At 45.1% G+C, this 15,607-nt stretch overlaps 1 protein-coding gene across 1 annotated transcript in view; it reads right to left on the bottom strand.

Annotated features, from left to right (window-relative positions):
* The window catches only part of OSBP (oxysterol binding protein), a 33,919-nt gene that overhangs the window by 6,537 nt on the left and 11,775 nt on the right, over positions 1–15,607 (bottom strand). Inside the window, exons 4-9 of the mRNA XM_035012929.1 lie at positions 15,227–15,425; positions 14,887–14,989; positions 14,511–14,565; positions 14,198–14,329; positions 9,020–9,265; positions 8,623–8,743 (exon numbers count right to left, since the gene is read on the bottom strand). Coding sequence (XP_034868820.1) covers positions 8,623–8,743; positions 9,020–9,265; positions 14,198–14,329; positions 14,511–14,565; positions 14,887–14,989; positions 15,227–15,425 — 856 coding nt within the window. The remainder of the gene's footprint in view (positions 1–8,622; positions 8,744–9,019; positions 9,266–14,197; positions 14,330–14,510; positions 14,566–14,886; positions 14,990–15,226; positions 15,426–15,607) is intronic.

Below are 15,607 nucleotides of genomic sequence, written 5' to 3' on the forward strand. Positions count from 1 at the left end.
ACTTGCTATCAGCTGGACCTCCCGATCTCCCGGGAATGGTATTCCCTTCCCTCCAGGGAAGGAAGGAGACCTGGGTACTGAGTGTAGTCATGTGGCCAATGGCTCAATCATGCCCACCTAATGAAACCCTAGTAAAATCTCTGGACAATGAAGTTTGGTGCGGCTTCCTGGTTGGTGAACACATCAATGTGCGAGGAGGATCATGTGCCCTGATTCCATGGGGGAAGGCATGGAAGCTCCATGTTCAGGACACTTGCAGACCTTGCCCTATGTGTCTCTCCATTTGGCCGGTCCTGATCTATACCCTTTATAATAACTATGACAGTGAGGATAGTTCTTTCTTGGGTTCTATGAGTCATCCTAGCAAATTATCAAAACTGAAGCCAGCTGATCAGAAGTACAGAGGGCCTGGGAACCCCCAAACTTGTGGCTGGCACCTGCGGTGAGGGCGGTCTTGTTGGAGCCTGTGCCCTTGACTTATGGGGTCTGCATGAATCTGGGTGGTTAGCAACAAAATGCATGAGAGTACTATATTCGGCAGATGTTTTGTAATTTCCCTAGGCCTCAGCTTTATTAGCTGTAGACTTGGGATAAGCACACCTTGTTGTGCAGTAAATACAGTTTATCTGCATAGTAAGAAGCTTGCAACATAATCGGCACTCCGGACATAATAAACTTTTCTTGTCCCTATGAGTTCATTTCGCATACCAAACCAAAAAGTGAGGTGAACAGAAGTGACTAGAGATTCAAAATAATTAAGAACTTATACATATATACAAGAACTATATATATATATGTATATCTTTTTTTAAAGATTTCATTTATTTATTTGAGAGAGAGCACACACGCACATGTACGACTTGGGGGGCGGTGGGGGCAGAGGGAGAGTGAATCCCAAGCAAACTCTGTGCTCAGCGTGGAGTCCGACGTGGGGCTCAATCCCAGGACCCCGAGATTGTGACCTGAGCCAAAATCAAGAGTCAGATGTGTAACCAACAGAGCCACCCAGGCACCCCTCTATGTCTATCTTTATATACGTGTTGACTAATACAGTCAGTTACAGTACCAGGATAAGTCTAAGCTCCCTCTGCAACCACTAATGAACAGAAGACTCATTATGTGTCTTTCTCTCCTTCTCGTACAAGAGATTAAAATAGCCCTGCTGGCGGCAGCAGTGATGACAACGAGGCCAAGGGCAACAGCAGCAGCTCTGCTGTCAGCACCTGCTGTGTCCCAGGCACTGGGCTATGCTGTCCTCAACTATTAGCTCATTTAATCTTCACAACCACCTTTCAAGTATCTGTGCCACCTAAACATATGCTAAGTGTCCTGCTCAATACCTCTTCCACTGCAACTGCCGTCTAAAGCCACCATCAGGGGCGCCTGGGTGGCTCAGTCGTTAAGCGTCTGCCTTCGGCTCAGGTCATGATCCCAGGGTCCTGGGATCGAGCCCCGCATCGGGCTCCCTGCTCAGTGGGAGCCTGCTTCTCCATCTGCCTGCCGCCCCCCCTGCTCGTGCTTGCTCGCTCTCTCTGACAAATAGATAAAAAAAATCTTAAAAAGAAAATAATAAAGCCACCATCATCTCTTGCCTGAAGCTAACAACTCTGTTTTGGTCCCAGCTTCCACCACAGTCACCTTTGAGTCTCTGGTCAAAGCGATCCGTTTAAAACATGTCAAGTCAACTTACCACACTGTATAAAATCTCTCAGTTTCTTCCCACTGCAATGAAAACAAAACTCAACTCCTTTCCCTGCTGTACAAAACCCTACAAGATCTGGCCCCTGTCGACTCCTCAGATCGCACTCGGAAGCTGCTGTGGCCTTTGTGCTTCTCGAGCATGCTGTGCTCGCTCCCCTCTCAGGGGCCTTTATCTTTAAGGGGTTCTCTCTGCTGGGACACTCTTCTCCAGATCTTCTTCTGGTTGGCTTCTTTTCATTAGTTAGCTCTCTGCTCCAATGTAACCTCTTCAGAGAGAACTTCTTTGGTGACCTTGTCCAAGGAACCACCACAAACACATTCATTTCTCCACCACTCACCCCTATCTCTGCTTGCTCTATTTCTTCATAGAATTACCACTATATAAAATTAAATAATTATGGACAATAATTATTATCTAGGTGTTTGTTTAATTTTATGTCTGCTTAAGAAGAGAATGCAAGCTGGGGCATCTGGGTGGCTCAGACGGTTAAGGAACCAGCTCTTGATTTTGGCTCAGGTCACCATCTCAGGGTCTTGGGATCAAGCCCCACACTAGGCTGCAGGCTGGGCATGGAGTCTGCTTGAGATTCTCTCTCCCCCTGCTTCTGCCCTCCCCCACCCCCGCTCACACACTCTCTTTCTCTCCAAAAAAAAAAAGGGAAAGAAAAGAACGTAAGCTAAGTGAGGGCAAAGTGGCTTTTGTCCACCATTATATACCCAGAGCACTGAGAACAGTTTCTGGCATACAGGGCACACTCAAATACCTGTTGACACCTCAGCTGCGGGCACTGTTATCCCCCATATTTGTTTCTATTGCTGCTAGAACCAATTGCCACAAACTTTACAGCTTAAAACAACACGGTTGTTAAATTGTTACATTTCTGGAAGTCAGAAGTCTAAAATTAAGTGTCAACAAGGGCTGTGTTCCTCTGAAGGCTCTATGGGAGATCCATTTTCTTGCCTTTTCCAGCTACCAGAGGCCACCCACATTCTCCAGCCTGTGGTCTCTTCCCAACGTCACTCTTGCTTCTGTTGTCACTGCTTCTTCAGAACGGTCAAGTAAGGACTTTATATATCTGTTCCTCAGTAAAATCAATAAGAACACTAGGCAAAAATAATCAGAATCAACTTTTTCAGAACTCTACTAAGAAAAATGAGCTTTGTGGCATTTTAACTTGCCCTCTTTCCATCCTCCTCTCCCCAGCTTGGCAGTAGCCTTGAACACCAGCAGCCTCACAATCATGGTAGACATGAAAACCAGCAAGCAGCCTAGCAAACACTGGAGGCAGCAGATGGTATGAAGCTCCCCAAAAGCTCAATCTCCAAGGAACTGTCACTATCTGACCTGTCTGGTGGTTCCTACGAAAGGGTTTATCTTTATTTGACGTGACTTAGCATCCGCTCACCTCAAAAAGCCTTTTCCCAGGGGTGACAAACAAAACAACCAATGACAATTGTTTAACACAGTAGCTGCCTGTGGTGTTCACAATTGGAGCAGTTAAGGGGGCCCCTGGGTGGCTCAGTTGGCTGAGCATCCGACTTTTGGTTTTGGTTCAGGTCATGATCTCAGGGTCGTGACATCGAGCCCTGCATTGGGCTCCGCACTGAGCATGGAGTTTGCTTGGGATCCTCTTTTTCCCCTCTCCCTCTGCCCCTTCCCTGGTTGCTCTCTCTCTAAAACAAAGCAAAACAAACAAAAAAACAAAACCCCACAACTGGAACAGTTAAAGAAATAATGGCCCGAAATTCCAAATTTGATGAAAAACATTCATCTGCATATCCAAGAGGCACAATGAACTCCAACAGGATAAACTCAAAGAGCACCATGCCAGAACCCATCATAATCAAACCACTGAGAGACAAAGAGAGACTCTTGAAAGCACTAAGAGAGAAGGGATGCATCACATATACATGATCCTCAATAAGATTATTAGAAACTTCAGAGGCCAGAAGGCAGTGGGGTGACATAACCAATAATGCTGAAAGAAAAAAATTTAGCAAACCAAGAATTCTATAGCCAGCAAAACTATCCTTCACAAACAAAGAACTTAAGACATTTTCAGACAAACAAAAACTTGAAGAATTCATAGCTAGCCGATCTTAAATAAATATACTAAAGGAAGTCTTTCAGGATGAAATGAAAGGACACTGGACAGCAACTTAAACCTCCATTAAGAAGAGACTGGTAAGGGGCACCTGAGTGGCTTAGTTAAGCATCTGCCTTCAGCTTAGGTCATGATCCCCAGGTCCAGGGGAGCCCCGCATTGGGCTCCCTGTTCAGCATGGAGTCTGCTTCTCCTTCTGCCCCTCCCCCCCCACTAACTCTCTCTCTTTTTCTCTCTCAAATAAATTAATAAAATCTTTTAAAAAAAGAAGAGACCAATAAAGGTAACTATAATTAAACTATTAAAAAATAACAGTATATATTTTTTGTTTGCAACTTTTTTTATGCTATATGATTTAAAAGACATGCCTATAAAGCAAGTTATAAAACTATGCTGATGAGATTATAATGTATGAAAACAATTTACATGAAAATAAAAACACAAAGGAAGAAAAAGGTACTGGATCTATATTGTTGCAAAGTTTTTGTGTACTATTGAAATTAAATTAGTATTAATCTGAAAAAGATGCTTAGATGTTAATTGTACTACCCAGGATAACTGCTATAAAAATACCTTTAAAAATATAGTAAAAGAAATAACAACGGAATTAAAATGGTAAACTAGAGGGGTGCCTGGGTGGCTCAGGCGTTAAGCGTCTGCCTTCAGCTCAGGTCATGATCCCAGGGTCCTGGGATCGAGCCCCACATCGGGCTCCCTGCTTGGCGGGAAACCTGCTTCTCCCTCTCTCACTCCCCCTGCTTGTGTTCCCTCTCTCGCTGTGTCTCTCTCTGTCCTATAAATAAATAAATAAAAAAATCTTAAAAAAAAAATGGTAAACTAGAAAAGTATTTAACATAAAAGAAGGAACTTACAGAGGAAGAGAGAACAAAAAAAGACAGAAGACACACAGAAAACAAAAACTAACAAATAAAAAACCCAAAAAACAAAAATGGCAGATATAAATCCTACCTAATCAGTAATTAATTATAAGTAATCACTCTAATCAAAAAGTAGAAATTGCAAGAATGTTTAAAATATGTAAGGGGAATTTTTGTACTAAAATGCCACTCGGGAGCAAAATTCAAGGTCCACGGAGACCCACAGTGTCACTGATGCAGAGATTCAGGCTGACTGGTTGTTTCATTCATATTCCCTAATTGTGATTCTCTTTGGGTTAGAGAGCTCCAACACTATAAAATAACACCCATTTAAATGTGTCTTTTTAGGGGCCCCTGACTGGCTCAGTTGGTAGAGCATGCAGCTCTTGATCTCGGGGTTGTGAGTTTGAGCCCCACACTGGGTGTAGAGAAAATTACTTATTAAATTATTACTTAAATATAACAATCTTAAAACAAATAAATACCTATATATGTAAATATGTCTCTTTCCTTTTTTTCTTTTTTCTTTATTTTTAAAGATTTTATTTATTTGACAGAGAGAGACAGCGAGAGAGGGAACACAAGCAGGGAGAGTGGGAGAGGGAGAAGCAGGCTTCCAGCGGAGCAGGGAGCCCAATGTGGGGCTCGATCCCAGGACCTGAGCCGAAGGCAGATGTTTAATGACTGAGCCACTTAGGCGCCCCCTTTTCTTTCTTTTTTTTTTTTTAAAGATTTTAAAAATTTATTTATTTGTCAAAGAGAGAGAGAGAGAGAGAACAAGCAGGGGGAGCTACAGAGGGAGAGGGAGAAGGAAGCTCCCCACTGAGCAGGGAGCCCGATGCAGGACTCAATCCCAGGACCCTGGGATCATGACCTGAGCTGAAGGCAGATGCTTAACCAACTGAGCAACCCAGGTGCCCCATTTCTTTCTTTTCTTTTAGAGAGAGAGAGAATATGGGCATGTGGGCGAGGGGGAGAGGGAGAGAGAGAATCCTAAGCAGGCTCCATGCTCAGTGTGGAGCTCAATGTGGGACTCGATCTTACGACCCTGAGATCAATGATCTGAAATCAAGAGTAGGATACTTAACCAACTGAGCCACTCAGGTGCCCCAAATGTGCCTCTTTTTTTTTTTTTTTAAAGATTTTATTTATTCATTTGAGACACAGAGATACAGAGAGAGAGCATGAGCAGGGGAGAGGCAGAGGGAGAGGGAGAAGCAGGCTCCCCGCTGAGCCAGGAGCCCGATGTGGGGCTCGATCCCAGGACTCTGGGATCATGACCTGAGCTGAAGGCAGATGCTTAACCATCTGAGCCACCTAGGCGCCCCCTCTTTCAACTTTAAGGCTACCACCTGGTTCCAATACCCTGGAACTTGATGAGCAAATTCACATGTATCCTCTGCCACTGTCTTCATTTTGCACGCTTCCATTATGTTTTCTAGAAGCATTCTTCTTTCTAGATTGCAGGAGTTCTAAGTTTTCTAATCTATTTTACAAGGAGACTCAGACTCCCTGCCACCACTTCCAAAAACCATCTGTTTGCCTACTCACTCACAACCCTGTCCAAATATTGTTCTTCAGTGACATCTATTGGTTTAACAATTTACCCTAGGAGAGTCGAGTGCCACTGCAAATGTAAAAATTTCATTGAAGGATTCTCCTTCCAAGTCACTGATCCAAAATATTAAATACAGCCATCCCCAGGGCCAATGTCCAGAAATCCCACGCTCTGTACTTGAGCTTCCTGTCACTATGTCAATTCTTTGTTCAATCTCCCTATGAAAACTGGGATCTTTGCTTTGCTCACTTATACTTCCTGCCTGGTATATGGCAGGTGCTCAGTATTTAATGGATGGAGGGACTTAAGACAACACAACCTGGTGACCTGAATCCTTAAATAACCATAGGAATGGAATCCTATCAAAGATAATTTTTAAACTCTAAAAAGTTAGATCCACCACATATACCATGTTCATATAGTTATTTACCCCTCAGGGAACTCTATATTAGTCAAATCATAGAGAAAATGTATCACTGGTAGATTTACTGCTATTTTATTGCTATTTATGAGATATATATGCTATATATATATGCATATATATATATATGCTATTTATGCTACTTTTAAACAAGCTCCCCCTACTTGTTCTCTCTCTCTCTCTGACAAATAAATAAATTTTAAAAATTTAAAAAAAGAAAAAAGAAAGGGCGGCTCCTTAGAGTTAAAATCCATCCCTTTGGAGATCCTCAGGGGGCCTCAAACTTCTCCATGGGTGAAAGTCATATTGTAACATGACCATTAACATCCTAGTTCTGCAAATTAGGTTAGAACACCCCAGGCTTTACTACTCTTTTTTTCTTTTTTTACAGATTTATTTATTTATTTGAGAGAGCGAGAATGAGAGAGAGAAAGAGTACATGAGAGGGGGGAGGGTTAGAGGGAGAAGCAGGCTCCTCGCCAAGCAGGGAGCCTGATGCGGGACTTGATCCAGGGACTTGATCCAGGGACTCCAGGATCTCCAGGATCATGACCTGAGCCGAAGGCAGTCGCGTAACCAACTGAGCCACCCAGGCGCCCCAGGCTTTACTACTCTTAACCTAATACTTCTGAAATTGTTAGCATCAAAGACAGTTAAGCAATTTGAACCTTTTCTAAGGTCTTCAGTGAACGTCAAGACCAAAATCCCTCAGTCACCTTTGATCTAAGAGTCTTTTGCATATCAACCACAAGGCCCTAGAGCTAACACTCCCGTTTCTTTTCTCCTTTTAATATATCACAAACATTCCTGCATTTGTTTTCTGGCTAATTTTTTTTCCTAGAAACTTTCTCATTTCTATACCTGCTACATTTTGTTATTTCTGAGAGAAAGGGGAGTTTACTGAAGAAGACGACTCTAACCCAGCACTAAGGCTACGCCTCATGACAGACTAGAACTGGGAAATGGAAGGCCACCGGGAGCTTAGGCAGTTGCCCTGTCGGCTCTGTCTCTAGGGAGCTACTTGGTTTCTTTCTGTCTGCTCTGTGTTTCTTTTTCGGCATTCACTCTTCTGGACACACATGGCCAAATGTGGTTGCTCTGGTTCAAGAGAACCTCGAGAATCTCTACTACACTTTGTGAATAATCTCATTTCCCCTAAAGTATAGACTCTCTAATACTGCATATTAGGAGCCCTATTCCCAGGCCTGATCTTTTCCATGTTGGTGCACAATAAACTTGTAATCCAATAAGATCTTTTATTTTATTTATTTATTTTTTTAAAAAGATTTTATTTATTTATTTGTGAGAGAGAGAATGAGAGAGAGCACATGAGAGGGGGGAGGGTCAGAAGGAGAAGGAGACTCCCTGCCGAGCAGGGAGCCCGACGCGGGACTCGATCCCGGGACTCTAGGATCATGACCTGAGCCGAAGGCAGTCGCTTAACCGACTGAGCCACCCAGGCGCCCTCCAATTAGATCTTTTAAAATAAAGTTTCATCTTACCTGGAGTTGAGCCATTCATTAATGATACTTCACCCTTCCAGTGGTGGAAGAGAGAGGGGAGAAAGGAGAGCAAAAGGGGAGGGACCGCCCGAGAAACCTAACCTTGCAGTCACAGGAACTGTGATTTACGGAGTGAAGCTAAGCTGACTGCTAGAGCAGTGGGGGCAACAACACTGGTTAAGAGAAAGAGTTTTAAGCACGCTAGATTTTATGTTCTAAAATAATACTTAAAAATTTATTAGATATAACTAAGAAGAAGCATTTATGACTGGATGGGTCCTTCAAGAATCTCATGCCTCCTCACTCATTTGATCGCTGAGAAGTGAAATGACCTGCCCAACGCTGGCGAGTTAAGGCTCAGTACCCAAATCAGATTTCTAGTCTCCTGACTATTAAACCAGTGACCACTTCTTTCATGCCAGAAAATCTTTCTTTTTTACACAGATGGCGGCCTTACCGAGGGGCATGATGGAGAGGTATTTGCCTCGGAATTTGCTGGTGATCTTGATTTCCTGACGCAGTGTCCAGCCATTTTTGGACTCGGCATGGTGTGCAGCAGCAGGAGGATGATGACTCACCTTGAAGAAATGAGTGGTTCAAATTAAGACGGAGGAAAGGAGAAGGAAAAGATACTGCCTATGAATTGGTGAGAAAACACCCAAAATGCACGCATGACATTTTTATACCCACAACAGTAGGTGAACACCAGGGCCTCCAGTGTTGAAGCCCTAAAGGAAAAGAAGGCAGTCTGGAATGACAGGACTGGAATTTCTGCAAATATAACACCCAGGGGTATCAACCAAAACCAGCCCTTTCTTCAAAGTAAATGTGTCACAGTCCTGAGGCTCCTTTACCTGCTCACAGAGGGAGCGGTACCCATTCTCCTCTAATCGGTCCAGCTCGAAAGTCTCCCCAAGGAGGGGGTTGAATGGCTTGCTGGTACGGAAGACCGTAGTGGAGTAGGAGGACACGGTGAAAGCTGCAACGTAACAGAGCTGTTCTAGAGAGTTCTCACATTTTGCAGCTCGGTCTAACAGCTCATGGTATTCCAGATCTTCAGTAAGGCGCTGAAGCATGGATAAGGGCTCATTAAAGTTCACCTGTCAGGAAAAGAACAGATTTAAAAACTTTGCCCACACATCTATAAGAGACAGTTGAATGTTTCTGCAGGTAGAGAGACATATCGCGATGTCGAGATGATAAAGCCGATCACTGGGAAGAAAAGAGGCCTCTGCTCAGGAGACCAGCTCTAAGATCTAACCTACAAGTGACCCACTCTCCCTGGTCAACTGTCCTTGTCAATGAGCGGTATAAATCACTGTTTTCATTTATTTCACTAACTGTAAGCTCTTTGAGATGGGAACCGTGCCTCTTCGTTCATCCCTGCATATCCGAGAGCCATTGATGCCTCATCCATTGGAAACCATCATCAAATAGGTATAGAAAGAATGAATAAAAGAAGAAATGTATTTTAGCACAAGTATACTCAGAGAGGAAGTAAGGTATTTAAAATTCTTGAGGAAGAAAAGAAAGGGTAGTAAATTATGAGTACAGGATTGTCCCGACTGGTGAAAAGAAAACATTACAAAAGTTAGCTACTACTCCTGGATAAGACAATTGCTAATTTTTTTTTTTTAAGATTTTATTATTTTTTTTGTGAGAGAGAGCGAGCTCAAGCGGGGGGAGGGGCAGAGGGAGAGGGAGAAGCAGACTCCCGCTGAGCAAGGAGCCCGACATGGGTCTCGATTCCAGGACCCTGGTGTCATAACCTGAGCTGAAGGCAGACACTTAACTGACTGAGCCACCCAGCCGCCCCTCAATTGCTAATTATTGATTCAGTTCTACATCAGGCCAGGATTCTGGTTTCTTCTCTGAGGCTGGACAGTTGTGTTCTGAACAGGAGTGCTCATGATGGGGGCTCACTGGGGGCTTCGGGTGTTTCTGCCTTTCAAGTTTCAGAGCCAACTTAGGGCTCTCAACCACAGGATGAAGAAAGTATGTGTGTGCTTCTGTAGGGCAGATGTTCATTCATTCATTGATCCCCTTACACGTTCCACAAATATTTAGTGATCCCTCATGTTTGCCAGATCCTGTACCATCCGCTGGGTATAGAGAGACGTGAACAAAAGAGACATTATCTCTCCATCCCCCCCAAAAAGAGTTAATTTCTAAATTGACTGGAATTTAAGATGACTTTACTACTTAAAAAATCACTATAAAAAACAGGTTAGGTTCCCAGGCTAGCCCACAAAGCTTACTTTAGCTTTACAATACAGCAATCTCGCTGAACAAGCCTGCATATCATTAGCCTGAGTTTTGAACCCAGAGAACAGAGGAAGGAGGAAAACAATTCCCTTTCTATTGACTAGCGCTGGCCTAGAGCAATATTTCAGTTAAAACAAACAAAAACACTTCTCTTTCCTGTGGTCCCACCTCTTTTTCCACATTTTTGTCCAACCTCCTACCTACCAATCTCTGAGCCACATAGTACCCTAATATTTACTGCCCTCCCAATTGTGAACTGTCTTGTAGTTTCTGCTATAAAAGCTTTAAAAAGGAAAAAATTTACCTGAGATGCCATTACCCAAAGATAACCATTATATTTTCATGTTTATTTCTATGCATTTATACATTTAAAAAATGAAAAATAGGCTACAGCCTGCTTTTTCTCTGAGAAATATACCCAGCATTTCTCTGTGAAAATTTCCCAGTGAACACAGAGCCACCGGACCAACAATAGAACACTCCCCTTTTGGGGGGCGCCTGGGTGGCTCAGTCGGTTAAGCGTCTGCCTTCAGCTCCGGTCATAATCTCAGGGTCCTGGGATCAAGCCCCGCATTGGGCTCTCCACTCAGTGGGGAGTCAGCTTCTCCCTCTCACTCTCCCCTCTGTGCTCTCTCTCTCTCTCAAATAAATTACAAATTAAAATCTAAAAAAAAAAAGAACACTCCTCTTTTGGGAAGTAGGATCTTGAAGAAATCAGTGCCTCAACTAAAACAGGGCACCACATTCCAACACCATCTTCTTGACACTGAGAGACACTTAGAGAAAAACAGAAGAAAAAATGCACACTGAGGGGTAATGGACTAACAGAGCTCAAATCCTCAAGTCTTTTTTACAGAAGGTACTTAGAAACTACGCCAATAAAATCTCCTTGGCAGAATTTCAGGCAACACAAAGTAACGCTTCCATGCATGTTGAGGGACACCGGACGAGCAGTGCGCTCCGCTGGTGGCTACAAGACATACGGGCACAGCCTTAGGCATCCGTAAGCCCTCGCTGTTCTTCACACACACGCAGCCCTGGCCCCCGACCACTGTTCCAGGAACCAGAGTTTCTTTAAGGCGCCAAGCTTTTCATATTGGTCATTTTATCAGCCAGAGGCCCAACAGGGAAACAAAGGAAGGAGGGAATTCATTACACGGCTGATGGAGATCACAACAGCTGGAGGAACAGAGAGAAGCAGCGGCAGAACCATGGCCCAGAGGCCAGAGGCTCCCAGCAGAAGCTGAAGCCTCACGGGCCCCGTCCAGTGGAAACCAGAGCCACACAGCCACCGTTAAAGCACTGCCCAGGAGAATGCACGGCCGGGGTCCCTCCCTTCTCCAACCGCCCCCCACAACTCCTACTGGTGCCTTGCACTGGTGGAGCGCAGCTGGCCGCCAAGACACAGAACCCGAGAAACAGCCTAGAGGACCCAGCTCTCCGGTGACGCCCCACGGTGCAGGCAGAGGGTGAGGACTAGAGCTTCGGGCAAACAGCCACAGGACTGCATACCCCTAGTGTCAAGGTCAACAAGGAACTAATGGTAAAGGAGAGAGAGAGGTCACCTAGCCTCGGAAGTTATCTCTAAGCAGGAACTGCATTTCTGAGGCTGCAATGACGTCCTTCCCACTACTTTCTGCAAGGCACCAGGAAAGTGCGGCTTCTTTTCAGACCCCCCAGTAAACCAACTATATTGTGTGTCTCCACGGTGCTAACTCGTGGCCTTTTCTTGTCTGGACGTCCACGCTTTTCTGACAAAAAGCCTACACACTTACATATAAATCACTGTTTTCTAAGACCCAGTTAATTACTTCAACAATTGCTAACTGGTGTACCTGTGCCAGGCACTGGCTCAGCATCCAAGATCTGAAGACCAGGAAGACACAGTCTCTCCCCATAAGGAACGCAGTCTGTGGAGAAGCAGAAGCCACACGCTGCTTCCTGAGACCCAAGAGGGGAGGAGAATACTTTTTGTATTTCTCTATGCTACCCCCCACTCTCCATTCTTCCCTTCTTCTGCAAGACATAGAACCCTCCAGTGTTTAACTAGGCCACCCCACTGAAAGTAGGAGACCCCCTTGCCAGCTGTGGCCATATAACTAAGTTCTGGCCAAAGAGACTAAAGTGAAACTAGTTTATGCAATTTCTAGGACGCACTCTTAACAGGCAGGGCATGGCCTTCTCGTTCCTTCTTCCTGCTGACTGGAATGAGATCCTGATGGTCCCAGCCGGGGCGGCCACTTCAGACCTAGGAACTGAGGCCACAGGTAGGAGAGCAACAGGGTAGAAAGAAGCGTGGTCCTGACAGCGTGGAGTATGGTACCAGCCCTGGATCCCCTAGCTCCAGACTTTAACAGGAGAATGAGTTAAGCTAATATTTGTTTAAGGTAGGAGTTGGCCAGCTTTTTCTGTAAAAGGTAAGACAGTAAATATTTATATGGCCCTCAAAGCCTGAATATTCCCTATCGCACACGACACTGCCATACGGTCTCGGTCACAGCTGCTCGACACTGCCGCCGAAGGACGAAAGCAGCCACGGACAGTACACGCGTGAACCAGCATCACTGTGGTCCAATAAAACTCACGGGATGCTAACATCTCAATTTTACGTAATTTTCACGTCACGAAATATTATCCTCTTTTTTATTCTTTTGAAATATTTAAAAACATAAAAACTATTCTTAGCTTGCAGGCTGCATAGATGGCAGCCAGATTTGGCCTTGAGGCCCACAGTTTGCTGACCCTGGGTTTAGACAAACAGATTTGGGATTTGTTTCGTCACTAATACACTGGTGCAACACCAGGCAGAGAGCAGGCACTCAGTAAATGCTTGTGTAATGACTGAGCAATGGAACCTGCTGGAACACAAGGGAGAGCCATCTCACCCTGACCGGATGCATGGGTGAAAGCTCACTCCCGGACATAATGCTAAAGCTGAATCCTCAAGGCGATTAGCCACGGGAAAAGAAAAGTAGCATGGGTGCGTGGGGAGCTGATGAAAGTTGGGGTAGAAAGAGCAGTCTGTGCAAATGCCCCACGGGGGAGAAGCCAAGATGCCTCTGCAAACCTGAAGGTAACTCTGAAGGACTGGATCACCAGTGTGGGTGGAGCCTGGCCCAGGGGAGGAAGAATCAGGCCCACTAAGGAATCTGGACTACCCTCAAAGCCAAAAAGGATCCAGTTAAGGATTTTAGGCTAAGGAGTGACAGGACTACATCTGTAATTTTAAAAAGGTCATTCTGGCTACAGTGTGGACAGACTGGAGGAGGGAAGGGTGGGAGGCACGGAGGTCAGCCCAAACACCGACTTCACCATGGAGAGGATCCTCATCTTCCCAGACGGAACAGACTGTTTTTGTTCTGCGCTCCCCAAGCCTGTGTACGGCTAGTACTTCCCGTAACACTACCATGGAGACTAAAATTTTCTACCTGTTTTCATGGTCTGTCTCTTTTAAACTACATGCTTTTTGAAAACAGAAACTCCGCTCTGTTTATCTGTGCATGCCCCCAGCACGTCGCGCTTAGGAATCTGCTCATAAATGTCACTAAACAAATGCATCTGATTCGAAGTGATCCGGAAACACACCAGATCTACAGACTACATTAAAGCAGCTAATTTTTTAAGGGATAGTTTATGACTATAAGGGTAACAAAGACCACGCCACACATGAACTGCCTCTCGAGCGCATGCGGCTGTCCCAGCAAGCACACTTCCCGCTGCGGCCCGAGAGGCCTTCCTGGCAGAGCCCAGGCGTGCAAGAGCCTCACCGGCATGGGGATCTTTGAGAGTTCTTTTCCAATGCAGTTCTTCATGATGCTCCATAAATTGAGGCTGTAGTTTGGCTTGTATGGTATTCTAGTTCTCTTTTCCTTCTTGGTCTCTTCCAGCTGATGCTTGTACTAAGGGCAAAAACAAAGCCATTCAGTCACCCACAAAGAACAGAAAACCCGGTATTTATAAGCTTCCCTTCCCCCATATTAAAAAAGAATCAGTATTTTCTGTTTCTCGTAGGGCTTTACAGGCAAATCCTTGGGAATCATGCCCACATCCCTCACCCGATGGCTCCCGAATGAGTGTTACCTGTTCATCCAGGCTGATGTCACTGCTGGCCCCGCTGATGTTGCTGCCAGTCCGTCTACACAGGTGGGAAACATGTGAGAATCAGAACAAGGGTCAACAACCAGAGTCTGGTCCGCACCAGGTCTCTACAAAGCGGAATGCAAAGCACACCGCACAAACTTAGTAACGGGTGACCGAAGGACACTTAGATTAGAATATGCATGAATTTAAACATCTCTGGAGGTCGTTCATGGAAAAAAGTTGAGGGTTTTCCATTCATTTAAGGAAAAGAGTCCAGATCTGAGTTAACATCGACAAGTTTGATAGTCCCACTGAAACATTTCTCAACTCTGAAGGTCGGATGTGTTCATTTCGGGGGGGGTCAAGGACAACTTACTTGTGGCCCAAATTCTCAGGCATGGTGATGATCTCAGGAGCATCAAAAAACTCATTCTCATCATCTTCATCACTCATGTCTCCTTTGCCAGAGCAGCACTGATCTGTGAGGAGAAGGCCATTCGTTTACTTTGGCTCAATTGACCAAAACCCGGCCCAGCAGGGTCTTGACCACACTAACTACCAACAGAGCAACACTTGATAGAGAGCAGCAGAAGAGCCAAGTAAACAGCTCCAACTCCCTGGCCCAGGAGTCACTGATCCTGGAGAGTCTGCAGGTCTGCTATCAACGGCAGAAAACCACCTGGCTCATATCTGAACAGGCCACCCAAGCGACTTACCTTTTCCAGAACCAGCAGTGCCCGGAGTGTTGGCTGGCAGCACCGTGGCCCCCCGGAAGGCCCTCTCCAGGTGATTATGTTGCTTCGCTAGCTGCTCCAGGGTCTCCTCCAGCCGGATACGCTGGTCTCTCTCATACTGAAGGGACTTCTGCCACTTTTTACTATGGGTCTGGGCTAACATGAGGAAATCTCTGCAGGCCTGGACGGAGAAGGAGTTATGCTCAACTCAACTAGTCAGAGCTTTCCCTCAGGCCTCTGTAAGCCCATTAAAGTAACCATATTCTAGGAACTTTAGCAAATTACAGCGAAAGGCTCCTTTTTATTCCACGGTATCAGGGACAGCCAGCTCCGTGATGCAATCAAGGTCAATCCCAGAAAAAA

This window comes from Mirounga leonina, unplaced genomic scaffold, assembly GCF_011800145.1.
Source record: "Mirounga leonina isolate KUSES-001 unplaced genomic scaffold, KU_Mleo_1.0 Mir_166, whole genome shotgun sequence".
Lineage (NCBI taxonomy): Eukaryota > Metazoa > Chordata > Mammalia > Carnivora > Phocidae > Mirounga > Mirounga leonina.